Consider the following 19,279-nt stretch of genomic DNA (forward strand, 5'->3'; position numbering starts at 1 on the left):
ATGTATGAATATTCCACCACCATTTATTGAGGAGATAATCCTTTCCCCACTGGCTTCTTTGTCAAATATTAGTTGACCATATATGTGTGGGTTTATTTCTGGGCTCTTGATTCTGTTCCATTGGTCAATGTGTCTATTTTTATGCCAGTACTATATTGCTTTGATTACTGTAGCTTTGTAGTATAGTTTGAATTCAGGAATTGTGAAGTCTCCAGCTTTATTCTTCTTTCTCAGAATTGCATTAGTTGTTCAGGGTCTCTTGTGGTTCCATAAGAATTTTACGATTGTTTTTTCTATTTCTGTGAAAAATGCCATTGGAATTTTGATAGGGATCATATTGAATCTATAGATGGTTTGGGTAGTACGGACATTTAACAATATGAATTCTTGGGACTTCCCTGGTGACACAGTGGTTAATAATCCACCTGCCAATGCATGGGATATGGGTTCAAGCCCTGGTCTGGAAAGATCCCACATGCCACAGAGCAACTAAGCCCGTGTGCCACAACTACTGAGCCTGCGCTCTAGAGCCCGCGAACCACAACTACTGAAGCCTGCACTCCTAGAGCCCGTGCTCCGCAACAAGAGAAGCCACCGCAATGAGAAGCCCTCGCACCACAACAAAGAGTAGCCCTCGCTCACTGCAACTAGAGAAAGCCCATGTGCAGCAATGAAGATCCAACACAGCCATAAATAAATAAATAAATAAATAAAATTAAAAAACCCAAAAAATAATATGAATTGTTCTGATTTATGAATATGGGATATCTTTCCATTTGTTTGTGTCTTCTACAGTTTCTTTAGTCAAGTCTTGTAGTTTTCAGTGTATAGTTCTTTCACCTCCTTGGTTAAATTATTCGTAAGTATTTTATTGTTTTTGATACTATGGTAAATAGAATTTTTCTTTTTCTTTTTCAGATAGTTCATTGTTAGTGTACAGAAATGCAACTGAATTTTTCTGTGTTTCTTTTTTTAAAACCTGAAACGTTACTGAATTATTTCATTAGTTCTAACAGATTTTTGTGGAGTGTTTAGCATTTTCTATGTACAAGACCGTATTATCTGCAAATGGAGGCAATTTTACTTCCTTTCTGATTTGGATGCCTTTTATTCTTTCTCATTCCTGATTGCTCTAGCTAGGGCTTCTAGTACTACGTTGAATAGGAATGGTGAGAGTGGGCACCTTGTCTTTCTTGTTCCTGATCTTAGAGGAAAAAGCCTCCAGTCTTTAACCATTGAGTATGATGTTAGCTGTGGGCTTGTCATATATGGCCTTTATTATGTTGAAGCATGTTCCTTCTATACCCAATTTGTTGAGAGTTTTCATCCTGAAAGGATGTTGAATTTTGTCAAATGCTTTTTCTGCATCTATTGAGATGATCATATGATTTTAATCTTTCATTCTGTTAATGTGCTATATCACATTTATTGATACATTCTTGTGTATATTCAACCATCCTTGCATCTCAGGGATTTTAAACTGGGAATTTTCCTAGGACTATCCCATCTAATTACTAGGTCCTAGGACATCTGCCTCTTGCATATTTCAAATTCTTCCCTTCCTGCTCATACCTGTTTCATGTTCAACTCTTCTGCCTCTTGTCTGTCTTTGCTCAGATGTTGCTTTCTCAGTGAGGCCTACTCTGATCACCATATTTAATGCTGCAAACTGCCCCCCCTCAGCCCTCTTGATCCCCCTTACTCTGCTATTTTTCTTTTTTTTTGGTTGTGAGGTGTGGCATGTGGGATCTTAGTTCCCCGACCTGGGATCGAACCCATGCCCCCTGAAGTGGAAGCGTGGAGTCTTAACCACTGGACCGCCAGGGAAGTCCCTGCTTTTCTTCTTTTTTCCAAAGTGCATACCCTCTTTTTTTTTTTTTTTTTTTTTGCGGTACACGGACCTCTCACTGTTGTGGCCTCTCCCGTTGCGGAGCATAGGCTCCGGACGCGCAGGCTCAGTGGCCATGGCTCACAGGTCCAGCCGCTCCGCGGCATGTGGGATCTTCCCGGACCGGGGCACGAACCCGTGTCCCCTGCGTCGGCAGGCGGACTCTCAACCACTGTGCCACCAGGGAAGCCCTGCATACCCTCTTATAACATATTTATTATGTCTATTTTATTATTTAAAAACTTTATTGAGGTATAATTCACACATACAATTCACCCATTTAAAGTATACAATTCATTAGCTCTTAGTATATTCACAGAGTTGTGTGACCATCACTACAATCAATTTTAGAACATTTTCATTACTCCCAAAAGAATTCCCTTACACTTTAGCAGTCACCCTCCCTATTTTCCCCCAACTCCCCCAATCCAGTCCTAGGCAACCACTCACCTACTTTCTGTTTCTATAGGTTTGCCTATGCTGGAAATTTCATATAAATTCAATCATACAATATGTGATCTTTTTCAACTAAGCATAGTGTTTTCAAGGTTCCAGTGCAGCTATACCATTTTATGTTGCCATCAGCAGTATATGAGTGGTCAGCACCTAACAGTGCCTGGCACATAGTGGGTGCTCAAAAAATGTTGATTGAATGCATAAATGACAAAATTGAGGACACAATCTACATTCTTTTTTATTTTTGTCTGCGTTGGGTCTTCGTTGCTGCATGCAGGCTTTCTCTAGTTGTGGCGAGCAGGGGCTACTTTTCGTTACAGTGCATGGGCTCATTGCGGTGGCTTCTCTTGTTGCAGAGCACGGGCTCTAGGCATGTGAGCTTCACTAGTTGTGGCACATGGGCTCAGTAGTTGTGGCTCGTGGGCTCTAGAGTGCAGACTCAGTAGTTGTGGCACACGGGCTTAGTTGCTCCGTGGCATGTGGGATCTTCCCGGACCAGGGATGGAACCCGTGTCCCCTGCATTGGCAGGCGGACTCTCAACCACTGTGCCACCAGGGAAGTCCTACATTCTTTGGTATGCCAACCAAGGGCTTTCATGATCAGGCCCCTACCTGTCTTTCCAGCATCACCTTTTGCTACTCCATGGCATATAGCCTTATAAACCTCTGTGCCGTCTCCCATCCTGTTCCTGCTGCCTGAGGTATGCTTCTCTTCATTCTGCTTAGTGCGCTGAACTTCTGTTCTCCTCTAATGCTACCTCTTCCATGACACCTTAGGCAAAAATAAGCACTTTCTCTTGTTGTCCTTTCCACATTTTCTTAATAATTTATTTCTGTTTTTATATCCCCCACTAGTTCTGTGAGCTCCTTAAGGGTAGGCACTAGGTTACGCTCATCTCTGTATTCTCAGCACTTACCCAGAACTTGGTGCAGATTTGATGTTTAATAACTGCTTGTTTCAGTGAACGAGTAGAGGAAATAGCAAGAGCAAAGCCCTAGAGGCCAAAATACACTGGCAGGTTTGAGAAACAGTGAGTTTCCTAACTAGACTGCAAGCTGACATTTGTGAGATGGACTATAGCGGAGGGCCTAGAATCATCTGGTGAGGAGTTTATCCTGTATTTGGTGGACCACTGGGGACTGCTGAAAGGGAATGGCATGACAGGGCTTGAGAAAAATTCATCCTGCAGTGGTGTGTAGAATGAACTGGAAATGGGGAGATAATTTAGGAGGCTTTAGGCCAGGTAAGAAGAGTGAAGGTAAAAACCAAGGTAGAATGTAAGGAAGGGCAGAGATGTAAGAGATAATATTAAAGAATCTCTAGGGTTTGGAACGTGACTGAATATGATGAGTGAGGATGTACCAGGTTCCAGGCAGAATGGTCAGGGTGAGGAAGCACAGTCTTGGCTTACACTTGCTTCTCTGTGTCTTCGTGAAGTTAGACACTTTCTAAATATCTGTAGAGAAGGAGAAAATGTGTAGAAACACTTACTATGTATTATATTATATAGTTGCTACTTTCAAGAAAAAGAAAAATAATGCAGCAAATAAAATGGTGATGTACAACCATAGTTGATCAATTGGGTACAGTGGCACTGTTTTCTGAATATATGTTAAAAACAAACAGGCTCTTCCAGAAGTGGTAACTGTTTATTCAGTTCAACTATATACTGGACCAAAGCCCTGAAGTAGGTGCTGTGTATAAAGATGAATCGGTCACAGAACTATCCCAGGAGTACCAGTCCAGTTGGAGAGATGAGCTACACAGGAGAGGTATGAATAGATTGTTATGGGAGAGCAGACCTGCTGTTGATAATTCAGAGATGGCTTTATATGGAGGAAGTGTGATTTGCTGAGTCTTGCAGGACAGGTAGTCTACTGACATGCACAGATAAGCAAGAAGAGCATTTCAGGCAAAGGGAATGGTGAGACCACGGGGGAGCGTGGAAAGAGCAGGGCATGAATAAATGGAGAGCAGCAGGCTGTTTGGTTTGGATGGAACATAGGCCATGTGAGTGGGAGGAGTGGGAGATAAGGTTGAGGCCCAATCATGGATTAAGATGATTTAGATTTTATTTAGTAGGTTGGATGCTTTTCAGGTAGTCACATCACCAGAGCTGTGCTTTAGGAAAATTAACCAGACAGCACCATGTGGAGGAGAGGGGAAGGGACTGACGCTGTGGGGATGGTGAGAAGGCTTCTATGATAAGCCAAGCAAGAGGTACTGAATGTTGAAGGATTGAACAATGGATGTGGCCATAGGAATGAAGGGGAGGGGACAGGTGCTCCAGATACTAGAGAGCTAGACTCTACAGCCTCGTCTCCCGAGGGAATGCATGGGGCAATGAAGAGGAAGTGTCAGAGCCTTAAGACTAAAAAGTCATATAAATAGAAATTGGGAATACTGGAGGAGAAACAGTTTTAGGAGAAAATATGATGTGTTCTATCTTGGATATATTGAGTTTCTGGCTACACAGCTGGCTGGAGAGTACTTAAGGAAATTAGAAATACAGGACAGAACCTCAGAAAATGGTCAGGTCAAGGGATATAGATATTTGAAATAGTCAGGGCATCTGCAGGTATTTGATTAATGTTCACTTTGGGCTCACGTTTTGGGATTCTGCCTGGCCTGGCATATTTCTTCTGCAGGTTTAGTCTTCTTGCTCTGTGATGGTTGAGTAGTAATACCTAGAGAGGCTGTGGGTTCCAAGCTTCTTCCTAATGGGGGAAATGGATTTTCATCTTTGACTGGCATCAGGAAATTACCCTTTTAGTCAGTAAACAAGCAGGATGAAGCTCTGTTACTACAGTGCACCAGAGAATGACAGTTGGGCAGAACAGAGGCAGCTGGCTAGAGAACACAGAGTTCTCAGATTGGAGAGAGCAGAAAGCTTGGGGGAGGGGAGAGAATAGGGAGGTGGGGGGAAGGGGAAAAGGAGAGAAAGAGAAGAGGAGGGAGGGAGTATTAAATGTCTCTATCCACTGTTTTCTCCCCTTCACTGCCTCCTCTAATTTTATTCCCCTATCCCCTTAACAGTTCTGGACCCAATTACAAGCAATTCTCTGTAACACCAGCTAGATGTCCCACAATTCAACTCAGTTCTGACACTAACTACCAGGAGACAGCATGAGATTCCACAGGCCAAGGGTTCAGTCCTACAAGACTACCCTCTTCACCCCTCACTTCAGACACCAGTTGCAAGCCCAAATTATCATCTGTGCTTCTGACGGACTGGCTATAGATTGGAGGATCCAACAACCCCATCCTTGGGTTCGATTAATTTGCTAGAGTGGCTAACAGAACTCACAGAAACATTTTACTTATCTGATTACTAGTTTATTAAAAAAGCGTACAACTCAGGAGCAGCCAGATGGAAGAGATGCTTAGGGTAAGTTATGGGGAAAGGGTGCAGAGCTTCCATGCCCTCTCCAAGTACACCACTTTCCCTGAATCTCCATATGTTCACCTGGAAGCTCTCTGAACCCTGTTCTTTTTGGTTTTGATGAGGCTTCATTACTTAGGCATAATTGATTTAAATCATTAGCCATTAGTGATTAAACTCAATCTCCAGCCCCTCTCCTCTCCCTGGAGGTGGGACTGAAAGTTCTAACCAGTTCGGCCCAATGTGGGACTCTACTGGCAATCTTTGCTCAAGGACCCTCATCAGCCTAGCTGAGACTTTCTCAGGGCTGAACTGTAGTTAGAGTTTCTTCCTTTTAATTCCTTCTTTCTTCTCTCTCTTCTTTCAGAGGTGTCAGACATGTATTGGCACCTATTCCTGCACTTTCCCCCTTTATTCTCTATAAGTTGTTTCCCTCAATGAGTCCCTTGAACGTCTAGTTCTGTCTTGGCATCTGAACCGACACACAGGGATATTGACAGGACCTGCCTTATGGGGCTGTTGTGAGAATTCAATAAGTTAATATATGTGAAATGCTTAGAACAGGGCCTGATACACAGCAAGTGCTATGCAAGCATTAGCTGCTTTTGTTTTTATTTTGTTACGCTTTAGATCTCAAGTTGTATTTTACTCTCACTAGGAAACTTCTCAGATCTCCCTGGACTGGCTTGGAAGCCTCTCCTGTATGCTTCAACAGCATCCTGCTCTTACTCTATTGTGGTTGGCCCTCCATATCTATGAGTTTTGCACCTGCAGATTCAACCATCCACAGATCAAAAATATTAGAAAAAAATTTTCCAGAAAGTTCTAAAAGGCAAAACTTGAATTTGCTGCATGCCAGCAACTATTTACATAGCATTTACATTGTTTTTATAACTACTTATCGATACATAGCATTTACATTGTGTTTACAACTATTCCATAGCACTTAGATTGAATTAAGTATTATAAGTAATCTAGAGATGATTTAAAGTGTACGGCTAAAACACCATTGTAAAGCAATTATACCCCAGTAAAGATGTTAAAAAAGAAAAAAAGTGTACGGGAGGATGTTCATAGGTTATATGCAAATACTATGCCATTTTACATAAGGGATATAAACATCTTCAGATTCTGGTATCTGTGAAGGGTCCTGTAACCAGTCCTCTGCGGCTACCAAGGGACGACTGTATATTGCATTGTTTTCTTGTCAGTCTTTACACTTAGACTGTGAATTCAATGAATAATGGAACCTTGTTTTGTTCACTTGTGTGTATCAGTGCCTAACATCATGTCTGACTCATAGTAGATGTTGAATTGATGTTTGTTGAATGAAAATGATGGTTCAGTGGAGGCTTAACAGATGAGTATTATTTGTCAAGTGGATGAGAGCTGGGAAAGAAGGAATTGTAGAGAGAGTTGTACGCTGAGGCATGAAAAGCCTGTACTGTGTGGAGTACTGCAGGGTGCTTGTTATGACTAAAGAGTAGGGTGCAAAAGAGGTGTGGTAAAAGAGAAAGCTAAGAAGGAAATCAAGGGCCAGAGCACTGGGAGGACCTTAAAGCCAAGCTACGGTAGGCATTGTGTAGGCCTTATGATGTCCTAGTGGGCCCACACCCATCTTTGACCTCTGCCTATGACTTTATGAGTCATATGTTAGTTCAGCCAACAACTATAGATTGCCCCAAATGGTGGATGTTTCTCTAGAACTACGTATAGAAAGGTAGGCATCTCTGAACACTCATTTCAATAATGCATCTGATTGGTCTATATTTACAAACTGCTTTGGCTGCAATGTCTCACCCAAACTGCTGGGTCTCTTAACTAATCTCTTTGCCTTCATCACACCCCTTCCTGTTTAATCCATCCTCCACTCCCACTGTGAGACAAATCTTGCTAAAGCTAAATCGGGACATTAGTCTTCAGTTTAATACCTTCTAATGGCACACCCTTGTTGCCTGTAAGATAACCTCCAGATTCCTTAGTGTGACCCACAGGACCCTTCCTAGCCTGGCCTCTCACTACCTCGTCTTCATTTCTTCCTCCGTGTGCTCTCTGCATCCTCTGAACTTCTCACAGGTGTCAGGAAGTTCTACGCTGCTCGCCACTCCATTCGTGTACACACTATTGCTGCCTGGAATGTCCTTTTATCCTTGTCCACTTTTTTTTTTTTTTTAAGAATTTTATTTATTTTTTTATACAGCAGTTTCTTATTAGCTATCCATTTCATACATATTAGTGTATATATGTCAGTCCCAATCCCCCAATTCATCACACACACCCCCACCCCCCCCCCCCCCCTTGTCCACTTTTTGAACTCTTAACTATTTTGTTGGAAGTAGTTCCAAAATCACTGCCTCTGTGAATCCGTTTCTAACTTTGCGGGCAGTGGGTCACCCTCCTTTATAGTCTCATTAGACTGTATGTACTTCTGTTTGGCACCTACCACATTGCAGTGCATTTGTTTGGTTACTTCCCTGACTCCCCCCTCTAGACTGTGGCTAGAGGGTAGGACCAAGTATTAGTTAATACAGAGTCCCAGCACTTAGTGCAATGCCTGGCACATAGTCAATACTCAGTAAATACTAGTGAGAGAAAAAAGGAAGGAATAAAATGAAAGCTCTTTTTCTTTTCTTTTTTTAAAAATTATTTATTTTTGGCTGCGTTGGGTCTTCGTTTCTGCGCGCGGGCTTTCTCTAGTTGCGGCAAGAGAGGGCTACTCTTGATTGCAGTGCGCAGGCTTCTCATTGCAGCGACTTCTCTTGTTGCGGAGTATGGGCTCTAGGCGCACGGGCTTCAGTAGTTGTGGCACGCAGGCTCAGTAGTTGTGGCGCACAGGCTTAGTTGCTCTGCAGCATGTGGGATCTTCCTGGACCAGGGCTTGAACCCGTGTCCCTGCATTGGCAGGCGGATGCTTAGCCACTGCGCCACCAGGGAAGTCCCTCTTCTTTTTCTTTCGAAGGAGGTCCCCTCACCATGTGGCTGTACCTGGCGGTCCTTGTGGGCCTGTACTACCTCCTGCGCTGGTACCAGGAGAGGCAGGTGGTGAGCCACCTCCAGGACAAGTTCGTCTTCATCACGGGCTGTGACTCGGGCTTCGGGAACCTGCTGGCCAGGCAGCTGCACCTGCGAGGCTTGAGGGTTCTGGCTGCGTGTCTGACGGAGCAGGGGGCCGAGCAGCTGAGGAACCAGACATCAGACAGGTTGGAGACGGTGATCCTGGACGTCACCAAGACTGAGAGCATCACTGCGGCCACTGAGTGGGTGAAGGAGCGTGTGGGGAACAGAGGTATGGAGAAGTATTTTTTCTTTCATTTACTTAGGAATGAAGATGTTAAAGTTTTATGTGTATATATATATTATATATATATAATCTCAAAAGCAGGGCTTGAAAAGCTGGCTTTGTCATTTGAAGGACAGTTGTGATCTTCTGCAGTGTTTCATTTCCTTAACAATGTAACATTGAAAAATGAACCCAGTAGATTTGAGGCTGTTATCTCACCTTGCAAGTGGAGTGTTTACAACCGCAATTCTTCATGTCTGAAGAATTTTCAAGGTGTTCTTAAGAATCTGATTCTTCTACTATCTAAAATATAGACATCTGATTCTTCTACTATCTAAAATATAGACATCCCTGGAAGTCAGCCTTTGGTCTTTTATTTTATTTTATTTTATTTTTGCGGTACGCGGGCCTCTCACTGCTGTGGCCTTTCCCGTTGCGGAGCACAGGCTCCGGATGCGCAGGCTCAGCGGCCAGGGCTCACGGGCCCAGCCACTCCGCGGCACGTGGGATCCTCCTGGACCAGGGCACGAACCCGCGTCCCCTGCATTGGCAGGCGGACCCTCAACCACTCCGCCACAAGGGAAGCCCTATTTTACTTTTTGTAATTAATAGACTGTACTTCTTAGAGCAGTTATAGGTTTATAGAAAAGTTGAAAAGTACAGAGTTCCCATATACAACCCCCCTCTTACAGTTTCTCCTGTTATTAATATCTTGCATTGGTGTAGTACATTTATTACATTGATAAACCAATATTGATACATTATCATTAACTAGAGTCCATAGTTTACATTAGGATCCACTATTTGTTGTACGGTTCTATGGGTTTTGCCAAGTGTAAAATATCCTGTGTCTACCGTTATAGTACAATATAATGTAGAATAATTTCAGTGCCCTAAAAATCCTCTGTGCTCCACCTATTCATCTCCTCTGCTCTCCCCACCTCCCCCCAAACCTTGGCAACTACACAGCTTTTTACTGTTTCCATAGTTTTGCCTTTTCCCAAATGTCATGTAGTTGGAATCATATTGTATGAAGTCTTTTAGACTGGCTTCTTCCATTTAACAATATGCATTTAATGTCCCTCCATGTTTTCCTGTGGCTTGATAGCTCATTTCATTTTATCACTGAATAATATTCCATTGTATGTACCACAGTTTGCTTATCCATTCACTTACTGAAGGACATCTTGGTTGGTTTTAATTTTTGGCAATTATGGATAAATCCTCTTTTCTAAGTTTCATTTTCTCTGGATATTATCCAAATCCTCTTTGATCCCCTTCTTTTTCCTCCACTTGTTTTATGATTCAATAGATCCTGATAATTGGACTCCCTAAATATATATTCATGCTAGGAGTTGCAAACTAGTAATAAAATTGTTTTGTTTGGATTGAGGAATTTTTTTTTAATTTACTTTAAATTAGAAAATTGACTTTAAAATATTACTCCTACCTGAGGATGTTCTTGACTCTAGAGTCAGGTGTTATGGGTAGTTATAGCCTCTGTGCTGTGCACAGTGGTTTATTTCTACTGTATTGTTATTATTATTTTTATTGTTTTCCCATCTGTTAGAGAGTGTGCTCCTTGAGGACATGGACCTCTCTTACCCATTATTGTATTTCCAGTTTCCGACATATTGTCTGGTACATGTTAAGGGCTCAACAAATGTTGAATGGACCCTAGTTACCCATAGTTTAACCTATTACCTTTTTGTCCTTGATTTCTAAATTATTTCTTCCCTGAATTCCCAACTACTTGCTGGCTTTCTCATCTGGAAATTCTGCTGGAACCTCAAACTCACCAAATCTAAAGGAGGAAGGACTCTTATTATCTCATCTCCACCAAATCTTCTTTTCTTTTGGTCCTTGGGGCCGATTCTTCCCTCCTCCCCCCAACACCAGAGCTCAAGATAGGCAGTTTTACTTTCAGTCCTTTGCAAGTCCTTTCTATCTCTATCGCTAAAGTGACAGTGTAGCCATTTAGGATTCCAGTTTAATGCAGAAAGTGTCTTTTATTAGACTCCCTACCTTAGGTGGGCCCTGGACTTCATGTCTTCTTATTGTATATGTTTTTTGATGCTATAAATACTAAAGTTCAAATTCACACTGGTTGGCAAATTCCCTCGAATCAAAAGCTAGTGTCAGGGTTCTGTTTATCCTCTCTGGATTTGTGCCTTCTCTTAGTTTTTGGCCTGAACTTCCTTTACCTTCTTAGTGATAGATGTGTTTAAGAAGACTGAAAAAATATGTTTTGTCTAGCATTTTTAGTTGTCTTCAGCAGGAAGATCGATCAAGGTAGAAGTCTGTCGTTTTTGTGTGAAACTGAACTCCTGCTTTGATTTTTATTGTTTCAGGGCTCTGGGGTCTGGTCAACAACGCAGGCATTTTTCACCCGCATGGCTACACTGAGTGGCTGAAGATTGAGGCCTATATGGATACCCTCAAAGTGAACCTCATTGGTTTGATAGAGGTGACCTTAAGCATGCTTCCCTTGGTAAGGAGAGCACAGGGGAGGATTGTCAATGTCTCCAGCATTCTTGGGAGAATTGCTTTCTTTGGAGGAGTCTACTCTTCCACCAAGTATGGAGTGGAAGCCTTTTCAGATATTCTGAGGTAACTCTCAAGTTAAAACAAAAGCAACTACTGAGCACTTAAATATGTCTTAGACACCATGCTAGTCACTTTCACCTACATTATCTTTTTTCTTAATTTTTAAAATTAAAAACAATTTTATTTTTGGCCGCGTTGGGCCTTCGTTGCTGCGCGCAGGCTTTCTCTAGTTGCGGCGAGTGGGGGCTACTCTTCATTGCGGTGTGCAGGCTTCTCATTGCTAGGGCTTCTCTTGCTGCGGAGCACAGGCTCTAGGCACGCAGGCCTCAGTAGTTGTGGCACGTGGGCTCAGTAGTTGTGGCTTGCAGGCTCTAGAGCTCAGGCTCAATAGTTGTTGCGCACAGGCTTAGTTGCTCTGTGGCATGTGGTATTTTCCCGGACCAGGGCTCGAACCCGTGTCCCCTGAATTGGCAGGCAGATTCTTAACCACTGCGCCACCAGGGAAGTCCCAGCAGGTGGATTCTTAACCACTGCGCCACCAGGGAAGCCCTCATCTGCATTATCTTGTTTCATCACTTCCAAAATCTGATGTGTAGGTATTATTACTAGTCTGTTTTTTACAGGAAACTGAGGCTCAGATTTTGGTATCTTTCTCAAAGTTCAGCTGCAACGACCATGATTTGGCAGACCTGTGTTTTTTTTTTAAGTTAAAAAAAATTTTTTTTTTAAACATCTTTATTGGGGTATAATTGCTTTACAATGGTGTGTTAGTTTCTGCTTTATAACAAAGTGAATCAGTTATACATATACATATGTTCCCATATCTCTTCCCTCTTGCGTCTCCCTCCCTCCCACTCTCCCTATCCCACCCCTCCAGGCTGTCACAAAGCACGGAGCTAATATCCCTGTGCCTTGCGGCTGCTTCCCCCTAGCTATCTACCTTACTACGTTTGTTAGTGTGTATATGTCCATGACTCTCTCTCGCCCTGTCAAAGCTCACCCTTCCCCCTCCCCATATCCTCAAGTCCGTCCTCCAGTAGGTCTGCGTCTTTATTCCTGTCTTACCCCTAGGTTCTTCATGACATTTCAGACCTGTGTTTTGACCCCAAGTCTCTGTCTACTGTCACCACATCACATTTTAACTCTCAAGGTTTATCCTTAAGAAAATTTCATTTCTGGAGAGAGGATGACTGTCTTCTTTCCTCCTTAAAGTAAGCCTGTCCTCGTTTCTTCACAGTGACTCTTTCTGGTGCTCATCTGCTTCTAACTAACTTTTTCCATCCTTTACTCTGTATATCTTTTCTTTATCTAATAGCTTCTTTTCTTTCTTATAGCTTCAGTTTGCCACAATCCCTAATTGCCCTGCCTCTACCTCCTGGTTTTTTAAAATACATCATTTCAGCTTCATGTCCTTCTATCAGCTGCTCCTTCTTATTATAGTCCCCCTTATATTTTAATTTCTGAGACAGAGATTCCTACTGGCTGAGTTCATTTTTTGTGTGCCGGGTGACACCGCATCATGTGATATTTTTTGCACTTATTATGTGTCAGGCACTGTTGTGAGTACTTTCCATCTAATAAATCATTTAATTTTCATGGCAACCCAATGAGGAAGGAGTTATTTTATCTTTATTGTGTTGACTATATCTAGGGAAACTGAGGCACAGAGGTTCAGTAATTTGCCAAGGCCATATAGGTAATAACAGGCAGAGTCACTGTCTAGTCCTGAGAGGGGCTCCCCTCCCATCAAGTACCATTCCTGGTCCAGTCAGCTATAGACATGAGGGTGCAGTCACATGGTACAAAATAGTGCTGCACAGACTCTCCCTTAGCAGGGGCTGACTCTAAGGCAGTTTCACTTGGAAATGAGCTATAAATATTATAGGCACCATGTATTAGCTTCCTATGGCTGCTGTAATAAATTACCACAAGTAATTTATGGTATATGGTGTCCTACAGCAACACATATTTATTCCCTCACAGTTCTGGAGTCTAGAAGTCTGAAATCAGTATCACTGGGCTAACTAAAATCAGTTGTTGACAGGGCCATGTTCCTTCCAGAGGCTCTAGGAGAGAATTCATTACTTGCCTCTTCCAGCTTCTGGTGGCTGCCAGCATTCCTTGGCTTGTGGCCACATCACTCCAATCTCTGCTTTCATGATCATGCTGCCTTCTCTTCCTCTGTTGGTCTTCAAATCTACCTCTGCGTCTTTTATAAGGATAGTTGTGATTGCATTTAGGATGCACCCAGATAATCTGGCACAGTTTTCCTATCTCAAGATCCTTAACTCAATCAAACTTGCAAAATCTTTGCCACATAAGGTAACATTTACAGGTTCTGGGGATTAGGACCTGATATCTTTGGGGTCCATTATTTAGCCAACACATGCCATGACTGGTATATATCTAATACATTGTGCATATATTATCTGCTCAGGAAGGGAATAGGGAAATAACCGTGGACACTACATGAGTTGTTACTATGTGGCAGGCACCTTGTCTGGCTTTCTGCCTACCCAACATCCTGTCTATTTCCACAGGGCTGCTGCCTTCTGATTTACTACCACTCATGACTCTTGGACTCCTTGACTCATTCCCAGACCAAGAACAAAGATATGCCCTTCCAACCTTTAAATCACTAATTCCTTTAGAAAATTCCAGTTTGCCTTAATTGTGCTAAGGATTAAACAGGAAAAGGAAGTTTTGTCCCACATTTGAACTGGAGTTTTAGAGGGGCTGGAGATGTTGTGGCGTGTTGGGAATCTGTGAGAAAGCTGCAAGGGGAGGTGCAATGTAGAGGGCTGAAGCACCCCTGGCTTGCGTAGCCCCTCCTTCTTCCCCAGCACGCACAGGCACCTGGAGAATCATTTTCTGAAGCTCTGACTTGGAAAGTTTTAGGTTTTGGTTTGATAAGGGAGGCTTTTCCTTTAGAGCAGTGGTTCTTAACTTTCAGCATGCCTCAGAGCCACCTGAAGGGCTTGTTCAAACAGATTATTGGTTCTCACCCCCAGAGTTTCTGACTGTAAGTTTGGACTGGGGCTCAATAATCTGCATTTCCAACAAGCTCCCAGATGTTGATGCTGTTGATCTGGGGTCTACACTTTGAGAACCACTCATGGCTTTAGAGACTCATGATTCTTTATGTTTTACATTCTTATGGACCATGGTTCCAAACATTTCTCCTTGACGTCAGCTTGGGCTTCATCTTCCCGAACAAGGCTGCTTGAACCTCTAGATCAGGGAGCACCCCTCATCACTGTCCCTGGAGTACTGAGAGAATACCTCTCACATGGTGCGCCATGTCATCTTACTTCACTTGGTGAAGGCAGCACTTAGCACAGTGCCTGGTACATGCACAGCTCCTGATAAGTATTTTTGGAACTGTTTTTTGAACTAACCCGAATACTCTGGAATGACCAATGGCCTGTTATTTTAATGCCCACATCATATTCCACTAATGGTCGCTTGCTGTCTTTGAACACACCGTAATTTTGCACAGCCCCCTGCGCTCTGTGTGCAGTTTCTGCTGCCTGGTATTCCATTCCACCTCTTTCCTCACTGCGAAATTTCCTCTTTATCCTTTGAGGCTCAACTGAAACATTTTCTCCTCACTGAAGCCTTCTCTGACTCCCTCAGAAAAATCTATATCCTCCTCTCTACTTGTGTAGCCCCTTGAATACCTCTCCTTTAAATTCTTTTGAATTGTATTGCAATTATTTGCTTACTTGTCAGACTCACCCACTGTGAGCTTTTTGGGGTGGTGAACAGAGTCTTAATTTACTGAGGTTGTGCATGTAAAACACTTAGCACAGTAGGTGCCATAAAAATGCTAATTTTTTTATTATTCTTTGTAGTTTTCATATTTCCAGTGTATAGCACGTGGTAGAAACTTAATGACTCTGTTAAATGAGTGGATGTGGGATTGAATGGTTATGGTAGTTTGTATAATCATGTCCCAATTGTTGCATCTAGGGATGTTTAAAATTTTATTTTTTTCCTTTCCATTTCTTTATTCTTTAAAATATTCAGTAAAGGTGTTTTTATAACTATTTTTTGTTTTGTTTTGTTTTTTCCCTGAGAACGTTGAAATTGTGGTATCTTTCAATCAGAGGAGTTAACTTGAGGATTTCTTTTTCCTAGGCGTGAGCTTCAACATTTTGGGGTGAAAATCAGCATAATTGAACCTGGCTACTTCAGAACAGGAATGTCAGATTTGCAGAAGTCCTCAGAGGCAGCGAAACAAGTCTGGAAAGAAGTCCCTGTGCATATTAAGGAGTCCTATGGACAGAAGTTTTTTGATACCTGTGAGCTTTTCTTTTGATGGTATAATGGATAACCTTGCATGAGAAGGACAAAGAGGGTTGGTGGAGAATGATTGGTAGATCTTCTGAGAAAAAAGCTCCTTAAACAAAGCCTTCCCAGGACAAGAGGGGTTCAGGAAGGTCCCAGTGCCTTCATGGTTGGCTTGGTGATGGCTGTTGTGGCTGAGGAAGAGGCCATATAGGCAGCCTAGGGCCAGGGCCTGCCCTGCCTTGTCACCTGTGAGTCTGGCCACCTGCACACCAGGGAGGTATTACATGGTTAGAGGCATGGAGCCTCTGGGTCTTGGGAGGGGGTGCCCTCCACAGTTTGTCAGGACTGGTGTGGGGGCCTGCTTAACTAAAGTTCAGCCTTCAATATTATCTACCCTTTGGGTAACAGCCTAGCCACAAACTCCACGTTTTATTGTGAGGGGAGGGAGGGTATATATAGGTGGGGAGAGGTAAGTGAGTTAGGACCGGATTTGCAGGGCCCTATTGGCCATTCGCAGAGGCTAGACCTCATGTGCAGGCCCTGGGCGCCTGGTAGGAGTGAGATGGTTTAATTTCGTGTAAGAATGCCATTCTGATGATCTGGAGGAGGAGGCAGTTTTGGGGGAACAGGGAAGGCAGTCCTCTAAGTAGAATTAAGTCATGCACACTGTGTGGGTCTGCACCTTCCTGGGGGGAAGAGATGCTTTTTCTTCACACAGAGAAGTCAGCAGCTTGCCAAGGGCAAAGGGAGCAGCTCTCTTTTCCCTTTCACAAAAAGGCCCCGTGGTGGGTAGCAGTAGCCCTGTCCCTGGCTTTGGGTGATATTGCGGTACAGAGAAAAGAAGGGGGATGTGCAGACAGAAGAGTCCCGACCTACAACCCTGTCTTCTAGGTGCATCTGGCATAAGAGGGTCACCATCAACAAAGGGAAGAGAAATTGGAACAAGGAAAAGCTAGCTGACAGAAAACTTCCTCAGCCTCTCAGAACTCAAGCTAGAGAACTACAGTTCCTAACATGTCAGGGGCACAGCCATTGTTCTAAGCTCTTCTCCACCTAAAGTTTTAAACTATTAGGGAATTCGTTTCCCCTTGCGAGTACATGTAGTTTGGCAATAGAAATCAAAGGAAAATAGAATTTACTAAGAAGTGACAATATGTAAAAGGAGAGATATATGTATTTCATGATTTAAGGAGTTGAAATTGTTCATATACTTGTCCATGGATCAGAATAATCTAGATCAGTGCTGTCCAACAGATATATGAGAGCCACATATGTAATCTTAAATTTTCTAGTAGCTACTTTCTAAAAAAGGAAAAGAAACAGGTTAAATAAATTTTAATAATACATTTTATTTAAGACCGATATATCCAAAATACTATCATTTCAACATTTATTATCAATATAAAGCTATTAATAAGATATTTTATATTCTTTTTCCTATTAGTCTTTGAAAATTGGTGTGTATTTTACACTTATAGCACATCTCAACTTGCATGCTAAATTTCCCTGGGAGGTACTTCTTCTGTATTTGGCTTAATACAATTTATGGTTACCAGCAGCATTATTCATAAGAGCCCCAGAGTGGAAACGGTTCAGATGTCCATCGACTGTTGAATGGGTAAACAAAATGTGGTATAGCCCTACAATGGAATATTACTTGGCAACTAAAAGAAATGAAGTACTGATCCATGCTATGACAGGATGAACCTTGAGAACATTTTGCCCCTGAAAGAAGCCAGTCACAAAAGACCACAATGTATGATTCTATTTACATGAAGTGTCCAGAAAAGGCAAGCCATAGAGACAGAAAGTAGATTGGTGGTTGCCTAGGGCTGGGTGGGTTGTCAGGAAATGGGAGTGATTGCTAATGGGTATGGGATGATGAAAATGTCCTAAACTTAGATTGTGGTGATGGTTGCACAACTCTGGATATACTAAAAGTCATTGATTTGTATACTTTAAATGGATGGTTTTTATGAATGTGAATTATCTCAATAAAGACGTTAAAAAATTTCCAGTTGAAAAAGTAGATTCACATACCTATATTGTTCCAAACATACTTAAAAGTTTTCCAATAACAGAATTGAGTTTTAAAATTAAAATTAATTAAATTAAAAAATTCAGTTTTCAGGGAATTCCCTGGCAGTCCAGTGGTTAGGACTTGGCGCTTTCACTGCTGGGGCCCGGCTTCAGTCGCTGGTCGAAGAACTAAGATACCGCACGCTGTGCTGCGCAGCGACACCTCCCACCCCCCCAAAATTCAGTTTTCAGTCATGCTAGCTGTATTTTAAGTGCTCATTAGCTGCATGTGGCTAGTGGCTGTTATATTGGGAAGCACAGGTCTGATTGGCCTAATCCTTGTGGCAATTAAATGTAATTAGACTTCTGTGACTGCATGCAACAGGATCTTAAAAATATAAGCAATAAGATTGCTGACCACCATTTTTCTTTTTGTATACAGATCACGATCTCCTGAAACAAGGGATGTTGAGTTGTAGCACAAACCTGAACCTGGTTACTGACTGTATGGAACATGCCCTGACATCTGTTCATCCCCGCACTCGATACTCAGCTGGCTGGGATGCTAAATTTTTCTTCATCCCTCTATCTTATTTACCTACATCACTGGCAGACTACATATTGACTAGATCTTGGCCCAAACCAGCCCAGGCAGTCTAAAGAAAACTGGTTGGTGGCTCTTGAAATGAAGAAGACAAAAATCTGAAATTGATTGTTAGTGTCCCAATAATCTTTATGTATCATCTATACTTTTTGTAACAATAAACTTTCTTGCCTAAACTCATTTATCTGGCACCATCAGAGAACCAATAGGTTTTTATTCCAGATATCCAAAGCTTACACCTTTAGGTGATGAATCTTTACCATTTTAACCATTTTTTGATGATAGTATTTCCAAAATGCATCAATCTTCCTTGCCCTATTAAACAGAGTAGACCAGAAACAATTTAGCTTGTTTTGATGTTATTTTTTAATGTAAATGAATAGCTGTTCTGTGCTGTGATAAACTATTGCTCAAGGACTATTGAGAAATGTGGGTCTGTTTATCCTTAACTTGAAATGGGTCTATACTTTGGTACTTTTAATAAATGTTTAATTTTGTTTTCTCCTCCCTATTTGCCAGCTGTTTTGGGATATATTTCTTCCTTATTTAAAAAGAAATGATTTTTAATTTTTTTTTTTTTTTTTTTGCGGTACGCGGGCCTCTCACTGCTGTGGCCTCTCCTGTTGCGGAGCACAGGCTCCGGACGCGCAGGCCCAGCGGCCATGGCTCACGGGCCCAGCCGCTCCGCGGCATGCGGGATCCTCCCGGACCGGGGCACGAACCCATGTCCCCTGCATCGGCAGGCGGACTCTGAACCACTGCACCACCAGGAAAGCCCATGATTTTTAATCTTTAAATCAAAATCATAT

At 42.4% G+C, this 19,279-nt stretch overlaps 1 protein-coding gene across 1 annotated transcript; it reads left to right on the top strand.

Annotated features, from left to right (window-relative positions):
- The first annotated feature begins 1,913 nt into the window (after nt 1-1,913).
- On the top strand, nt 1,914-18,887 carry HSD17B6 (hydroxysteroid 17-beta dehydrogenase 6). Its single transcript, XM_029204887.1, has 4 exons — nt 1,914-9,013; nt 11,359-11,617; nt 15,695-15,858; nt 18,309-18,887. The coding sequence occupies exons 1-4, from the start codon at nt 8,701-8,703 to the stop codon at nt 18,524-18,526; spliced, it is 954 nt and encodes a 317-aa protein (XP_029060720.1). The 5' UTR covers nt 1,914-8,700; the 3' UTR covers nt 18,527-18,887.
- Nucleotides 18,888-19,279: the final 392 nt, after the last annotated feature.

This window comes from Monodon monoceros, unplaced genomic scaffold (assembly GCF_005190385.1).
Source record: "Monodon monoceros isolate NGI ecotype Baffin Bay Population unplaced genomic scaffold, NGI_Narwhal_1 Super_Scaffold_6, whole genome shotgun sequence".
Lineage (NCBI taxonomy): Eukaryota > Metazoa > Chordata > Mammalia > Artiodactyla > Monodontidae > Monodon > Monodon monoceros.